The sequence below is a fragment of the Myotis davidii genome, unplaced genomic scaffold (genome assembly GCF_000327345.1).
Source record: "Myotis davidii unplaced genomic scaffold, ASM32734v1 scaffold316, whole genome shotgun sequence".
Lineage (NCBI taxonomy): Eukaryota > Metazoa > Chordata > Mammalia > Chiroptera > Vespertilionidae > Myotis > Myotis davidii.
This window is the reverse complement of record NW_006287072.1, coordinates 163,079-171,417: the sequence shown is the minus strand read 5'-3', so window position 1 is coordinate 171,417 and position 8,339 is coordinate 163,079. Positions and strand designations below refer to the sequence as shown.

The 8,339-nt window shown below is 40.3% G+C and overlaps 1 protein-coding gene across 1 annotated transcript in view; it reads left to right on the top strand.

The window, feature by feature from the left end:
* Positions 1-2,282: 2,282 nt before the first annotated feature.
* The window catches only part of CLRN1 (clarin 1), a 38,273-nt gene continuing 32,216 nt past the window's right edge, over positions 2,283-8,339 (top strand). Inside the window, exon 1 of the mRNA XM_006758951.2 lies at positions 2,283-2,548. Coding sequence (XP_006759014.1) covers positions 2,296-2,548 — 253 coding nt within the window. The 5' untranslated portion in view covers positions 2,283-2,295. The remainder of the gene's footprint in view (positions 2,549-8,339) is intronic.

Below are 8,339 nucleotides of genomic sequence, written 5' to 3'. Positions count from 1 at the left end.
ACAGCCTAAAGACATTTGGCAAGGTTTTGGTTCATTAAGCCACTGTCCTATGCTAACTACCCCCAATGCCCCTTAGCACTCTCATTTCTGTAAAGGCGTTAGTATTATTGATTAAGTTGTAGGTAATTTCTGCTTCCAGGCTTGGAAATGTTGTCTCTTCCCATTACAGAATATGTTGATTTAATTAGAACTCTCCTTGGATATTTTAAATTAAGGTTTCAGGATTGAATGTGGCACATATACCTCCAGATAACTTGCTGGTACTCCCTTGTTTTCAGTGTACAATGATGATAATTAGTCTAAATCCAGTGGATAATTAATTAGGAGGCCAAATAACCTGTGATGAGTTGTTTATTCTGTGTCAAGTTACATGCAATAAAGTCTTACTTATATCCTAACCCTAATTTTGAGTTCCCCTTTTGAATCTTGTGTATGCCCCATTCTTTTGAGGCCATGTTTTGTGTTGTCCCCTCCTCCTTTGAAGGGACCTTAGAATTCTTGAATCAGTTCTACCCCTAGCAGTAAGCACCCAAGATGTATAACTAACAGAGGGCTACTCTGTCCTTATTAACTCCCAGTTCAACCCAACTCCGACTGAAGAGCTTGCATCTCCTCAAGGTCATGGGCTGCTTAGAATAGCACATACACTTCAGAATTAAACCTGAATTTGAATCTAGCTCCTATACTCTCTTGAGCAAGTTGCTTTATCTCTCTGAGCCTCAGTGTCATTATCTTTAAAATGAGATATCATCATCTTGACTACCACCACCATCATCATTTTCATTACCATTTATATGGTAACTATGAGAATAAATTAGATAATTTAGGTAAAATAGTTAGCAAGGTGGCCAGACATATGAAGTTTTTACCAAAAGTTAAGAACTTTTGTCCTTAATGTTAAGAATTCTTTGTAGGTCAGAGCCTAGCACAATAGTGTGGCATACAATAGATATTCAGTAAACACCCCTCCCACCTCCCACCCCCCATACCTGTGTGCAAGAACAGGAATCTCATTGGAAGTTGGATTTAAAAGCTGTCACTGAATTCTGAATTTTAGTCTTCAGATCTTGAAAATTTAATCAAACTCACCTGCTACTTAATCTCGTTTATGACTTTGTCTTTTTACTCCCTAAAGAATTACCTCTGCTGGGGCCCTTGTTTTTCTGTGGCAAATCCTTAGAACCTCCCATCTGACCACAGTCTCTTCTTCTCATGACCATGCGCTTATCTTCTTTACAGATTCTGGTACTTCTCAGACATAATAATACCCCCTTACTATTGTCCTGAAGCAGCCAAATATTTGAAAGAAAAGCATTTAGAAACCTAGATATTTGTAACTACATCTCCATATTTTCGTTTGCCAGGAAAAACTTGAATCAAATTTTCCATTGACACATTGGTTCTAAATCATAGATCTGGGAGGAAAAAAAAGTTAGGAGGACAAACCCTGGTGGTTGGTGTAGAGCACTTCATATCCATGCAGAACCCAATTCAAGCCTATATTTTGTCCTGCTACAATGATCATTTTTCAAAATCTGCTGGTACTCCCTTGTTTTCAGTGTACAATGATGATAATTAGTCTAAATCCAGTGGATAATTAATTAGGAGGCCAAATAACCTGTGATGAGTTGTTTTGCAGAGGAAGGTGGCTTTGATCCACAACGGTGTCCCCAGGGCTGTCACAACTCCAAGGGCGCACACGAACCAATAAATAGACATGTCCTTTCCACCTCTGCAAAGATTCCTCTTCTGTCCCACTAAAAATAACACCCCCCCCCGCCGGCGCCCCCCCTCCCAAACCAAACTCACAAAAATAAGAACACATCAATACACGAACTTCTCAAGTTGCTGAAAATTTACCATAGGAACCAAGCTTGTTTCTGAAAGTTTCAGCTCACCCAATCAGACAAAAGGCTGAAGAAAGGGACATTTATCAAGTTACTCGGAGGACTCCATCTGTTATCTTAGACCTTTGTTACCAAGGGACACAGGAGGAGATACTCAAGGCAGTTTGAAAGAGTTTTATTTTACAGATTCTTAGTCCAAAGATTTCAAATTAGAGAGAAGTAGAAGCAAAAAAGGAGAAAAGACAAGTAAGTGTGCTGAAGAAGCCTTCTATGGCATTCTGCTGACATTTCACCTGGCCGCTGCCCCTGGTGACAAAGCTCCTCTTCAGCTGCGTTCCGTCTGTTCAGCTTTTATAATCAATGCAGTCAAAGGGACAGTCGAGTCGCTTCTCATCACTCACAAAGGTCTTATTTTTGAACTTCACCCTCACAAAGTCCACTTCTCATTATGCCAAACCAACAGAAGAAAGTCATTTTTTGCATGGCGGGGGTATTAAGCTTCGTGTGCGCCCTTGGAGTTGTGACAGCCCTGGGGACACCGTTGTGGATCAAAGCCACCTTCCTCTGCAAAACAGGGGCTCTGCTGGTCAACGCCTCGGGGCAGGAGCTGGACAAGTTCATGGGGGAGATGCAGTACGGGCTCTTTCATGGAGAGGGCGTGAGGCAGTGTGGACTAGGAGCGCGGCCCTTTCGGTTCTCATGTAAGTAGCAACTGCATTTTGTTTTATTAATATCTTAGGCACGCTCCTCCAAGGATTGCAGGAAATCATTTTTTAGAGCCTTGTGCTGTCTATTGCAGGACTTTTTATACAGGTATAAACCACTTGAAATACCTAAGCCTCTTCTGAGTAATCTCTTCTCCCTAGTTTTTATTTTGTGTTAATTTTATTGATTATTTCATCCCTGCTATTTTTATCATGACAACATATAGTTAATGAATGGCTATAGTGTTAAACTTTTTGCAAAGAAAAATTTTTTATTGAATATTAATATTTACATAAGAAACTTTGGGGTCTTGTTAAAAAGGGAGGGGCTTAGAAATGATTTTCATTTTGTTCTTTAAAAAAGGGTCGGCCAGTGCTGTGGCTCCTTAATCAAGCCTCGCTGCTTTCTACCCCACTCAGGACTCTGTTTCCTGTCCACTTCCTTTTATCCTTGCAAGGTCCTCTCCTGCTCATGAATACTTTTTTAAAACTATTTGGAATCACTTGGTTATAGAAATTTAAAGCAATCAGCTGTACTAACTAGGAGAGAAATAGTTGCCTATTTAGTATAGGAAGTTTTCACGTGATTGACTTTCAAATCAAGTAGAGAATGTGAGACAGATTTCCTCTCACAATTTTTGTGAAATGGAAGTGTTATCCTCAATATTTATAACCTGTTTATCTTAAGAAGAGAACTTCTTAAAAATTACCATGTGAATAGGCAACTCATTAAATGAAAATTAATAAGAAATCATTTGTTATATCTTTCACAACACACATGTAGAAATTATTATTTCAAAAGGGCAGGTTTGGAACAATCCTATGAAGACACAACCAGGAAATTAGGGCATAAATCACTCCTCAGGAAAGGAGGTTGCCAATGAGGCATTGAGAATGAATTATTATTTTGTCTGGGTATTTTTTCACCAGCATAGTTAGAGGCTAGACTAATTGAATTTATTATTAACATGTGCAGTGTCTAATGAAACTTCAGAGCTGATCTATTCATATCTCTGCAACACTCCTTACATCTTCTCAGCAGTCATTGGCAACCAACCTTCCTCTCACATAGCGAGTTCATAAGTGATAGGAATTTTCATAGGGTGCCAGCAATTCCCCAAGGATTAGTCTTCAGCTTTTCAAGACATTACTATACACTAGATTTTATGAGGTGGATACCAACTCTTTTTACTGAATGGCTTCAGCTTATTAAGGTAATGGAGCTGTTAGAGTTGCTTAGCTTTCTTTGAGGGGGTGGGGGGATGGCAGAGAACAAAGCAGAATACCACATGATTTGCAACGTATTACAAAATAAATAAAACAAACAAGTGAGGTGATTAACCATGAGTAGCTGGCAGCTTAAGGCAGGAGTAAAGCTTCTCACAGATGACTTTAGACAAAAAGCAGGGAGCATACAATGAGGCTCCTGGAGTTTGCATTTTCTATGGAGAAATGTTTCAAAAACAATGTTTCCTGAATGCTTATTAGACACTAAGCACTATGCACATTTTGTCCCATTTAACCCTCACTCAGCCACATTTCTCTGTGGTTCAATGGCAGACTGTTATGGCTGTGTTCTGTGCTTGTCTTGTCTCAGATCAAGTTGGTCCAATCAGGCATCCCTCCCTTTGCTTTCTGTGAGGACTCAGAGCTGGTGGGCTTAAACAATACCCTCCCCTAGCTCACAGAGTTGCATTAATCCCTTATTTTCCCCCAGCCTAGTGAAGAAAATTTTATATTTGCTTGTTTGTTCTGTGGTGACAACCCTTTCCATATACTATCCCAGACTCGTTAACACCCCATTAATTTCTGAGGCCCAGTGAAGTGTACTTACAGTATAACTTTTTTCTGTCTAAGCAGAAAAGTATCCTTTTCAATGGAACATGAGAGAAAGTTGGGAAAACTGTAGAATAAATAGATCCAATAGACTCCCTAAAAGGCATAATGCTCATTTAAATAAACACCCTCTCTGAGTGTTAAAAACTTCCTAATCAATGTGCCTCAGGACACACCCAGTTTACACTCTCAGTGCAATAGAACTTCTTGGTCCACAGTTTCCCGTTCAAAATGCCAGCACCCTGTCTAGGGTGTTCCATAACATTCCCTTGAACGGAAAGAGCTCTCTGATATTCTTCCTGATAGGAAAATATAGCCCTGGTCACATAAAAGAATCAGAGCCCAACCCTGTCTTCTCAATAATAGCTTCCTTAGAGCATAATCCAGGGCCACCAAAAAGCTCAGAGTGGATGATTCTTTTGTTTCTTCAAATTCAACTTAAATACAGAGTACACCTCATTTCCCAGAACTTTCCTCTTTCTCCTTTTCCCTTTAGAAAGTTATTAAGCAAACATCTGGATTTTCAGAAACTTTCCAGTGTAGCCAGAGTGGAAAAGGTACTCATCAAAGTATCAGTAACTTTATAGCCAGTTTTCTTCGTGGTCATATTATCACCAGTTGATATGCATGTATATTTCAGTTTTGTTGGATTGCTAAATGCTACCTTATTTACCAAACTGTTCATTTAGATCAGCATTGGCCAACAGAAATGTAATGCAAGCCATAAATACAAGCCACATATGTAATTTCAAATGTTCTAGTAGCCATATTAGAAAAAGCAGTAAAAGGAAACAAGTAAAATAAATTTTAACGACATATTTTCTGTAACCCAAGATGTCCAGAATACTATCAATTTAACTGTTAAAAAAGTAGTGAACTATTTTACTTTTGTTTGGTGCTAAGTCTTGGAAATGTGGTGTGCACTTCTATGATACAAACATCTCAACTCAGACCAGCCATAGTTCAAGTGTTCACTAGCCATTTTGATGTGGCTAATAGCTGTCATGCTGGAGAGTGCAAATCTAGATGGGGATTTGCTCTCAATAAATTGGGCATTGAAGGTGTCCATATTTTAAATGAATTTTTGCTTGTTTCTCTACAAGGTTATGTGTGTTATTTTTATGTGCAATGTATGTGTAACTTTAAAAACCCAGATATATGATATAACATGAGGATGAAGACTAGGCCAGGAAAATAGTTAAGCAATGTTGTCATTTTTGTTCTTATTAAATGGTCCTATTGACTACTCTATCTCTTTTAATTATAACAAGAATCTTCCCTGCCAGCATGCACAGCTATGCTGGGAAAACTTCTGCCTCATTTACTCTGGCCAGTTCTCATCCATTTATGGGTGAGTGGTTCATTTTCTAGAGGTCACCAGCACTCATGCCTAACATGCAATTTCATTCATTATAATGAAGAACTGTTTTCCTTTCAAGGCAACACAAGTGGTGGGCTTAATTTTTCCTGATACGTCACCTGTAAATTTTTAATGATGATTTTAAACTCTAAATATGCCATCAAGACAAAAACTGCCAGTTTTGTGTTCAGTGTGTGTGGGTAGGTTTCTGCTTTGGTGGTTTGAAACACTGCAGAGCATTATCAAAATATGATACCCAAGAATCACATGGTATCAATCATTCCTAGATACGCCAATCTGTTCAATGCCAAGAAAGTTCAATGAGCTGGTAAAACATATGGAATCTTTTTTGGGAGGGTGGGGGGGATGTGAAAAATAAAATTTAACCAATCATGTATCACAGCTTGCTATTTTAGTCATACAAAGCATTTTAATTTAATGATTGAAATTTTGTAGAAAGCTTAACAGAAGTTTAGATTTTCATATTTTAAGCAGAGTTTCCTTACCAAATAAGCATATGTTCCAGACTGCAGAAGGAATGTTGAGACTACTTCTATGAACAAGCAGGTGGCTTCTCAAACATATTTGGGGCAGAAGAGTTGGGATTCTGGATCTCTGCCACTCTGTTGCCATGGTCTCTGCAGTATGATTGCTGTCTCCTGCTAACCCGCCTGCACCCTGCCCATTACCTTGCCAAACCACACAGAGCTGCAAAGGTCTTTGATGTACCTTCTTCTAATAATAGTACCTGTCTCTCCTCCCTTTCTTAGTGTGTGGCCTGTGTGGAAGCAGGCTTGTGGGGGTGGAACGGAAACCTATGGAGTTCACCTGGTAAAACTACCTGGTGGGATGAATGGGGAAAGGAAGCAGCTTGCATCATTTCACCTAGCCTACATGGGCCCTCCTGCCTTTTAGCTCCAGGCCCTAATGTTTAGTCTCACTCACCCATTAAAACAGGCCAGCAGCCCACAGGCATGGCTCAGTGGTTGAGGGTTGACCTAGGAACCAAGAGGTCACAGTTCAATTCCCTATCGGGGGCACATGCCCAGGTTGCAGGCTCAATCCCCAGTGTGGGGCATGCAGGAGGCAGCCAATTGATTCTCTCTCATCACTGATGTTCATCTCTCTCTCCATCCACCTATCAGTGATTCTCTCTCATCATTGATGTTTCTATCTCTCTCTCCCCCTCCCTTCTTCTCTGAAATCAATAAAAATATTTTTAAAAAAACACACAAAAAACAGTCCAGCAAATGGAGATTTTTGTTTTCCTTCCATTGGAAAAAAAAGTGATTAGTAGAATAGAAGAGAGTATTGTTTAAGAAGCACTAGTGTAAAGTTCAAACTCTCAATGACCTGTATAATGTGGGACTGGCACCCTAGGAAAGGTCCTTCCAGCTTTAAAACTTTATGACCCTTCTAGTCTCTACCTCACAAAGCCTTCATTGGCAGACTTTAGCCCATCATTGGAAGTGGTGGTTTTGTGCGCCTTTGCTCTTTGGTCCTCAAAGCTAATGGTTCTTAAAGTATTCTGAAATACCTACCACTTGTCAGGACCTAAATGAATGTCATTACCAGTGAATGTTTCTTTCCCCCTTCTTGCCCCCATAATAACCTTTAACTGTTTGTGTAAAAATTGCAGGTCAAAAAAGGAGAAAATGGATGAGAATCTTTGGAAAACTAGGGAGATACACTAATTGGTTCCAGAGAGCAGTAGCAGCCACAAACACTCAATTTAGATGGTGCTATTGAGAAAGCAAAAAAGGAAGATCAAAAAATAGTGAGAGGCTGATCTTTTACTACCTCCTTTTTTTTCTTCTTCCATTTTTTCCCTAGAAATTCCTCTTCCATCCTCACTGAAAAATCCTTCTTTACTGAATCTGACATGTTAAGCTGAAAATGGCAAGAAGTTAGGAATGACCATCCTATATAATAAAAGAGAAACATGTAAATTGACCATCCCTCTGCTATGCTCACCAGCCAATCAGGAGTGAGTATGCAAATTAACCTGACAAAGATGGTGGGTTAATTTGCATATGCAGGTGTCATGCGCCCCAGGAGGCGAGGCCAGCTGTGCCTAGCCATGCCTGCAGGCTCCCAGGACCTTTGCCGGCAGAGAGCAGAGCAGGAGAGTGGGAGGTTTGGAGGACTTGGCAGAGCAGGAGGCGGGTGGACATAGAGCAGAGCGAGAGAGAGGGCAGCTTGAAAGGCGTGGCTCCCTCTGTCACCCAGCTTCCTCATCACAGCTGTGGAAACTGACAGCAGGGAGGAGGAAGTTCCACCCCCACAGAATCAGCTAGAATCACCCTTTGGTCAGACAGCTCACAGCGGTCTGACAGCCAGGACTCTCATTCACCTGCATCTCAGACCGTGACAGTAGAGAGGTGAAACTATGTCTAAAGGACAACTGTTGATACAATGTAGCTCTGCAGCCAAAAGATGCTGGCATTATCAACAGAAAATGTCTGAAGAGCAATGTGCATTTGATCTTGAAAGAAGGCGGCACCTGTGACAGAATGCGGTGCCTTATCAGCAAAAATGGAGTACATGAGGATGCAATTCTCAAACATAGTTGTGGTGGAATGACTGTTAGCT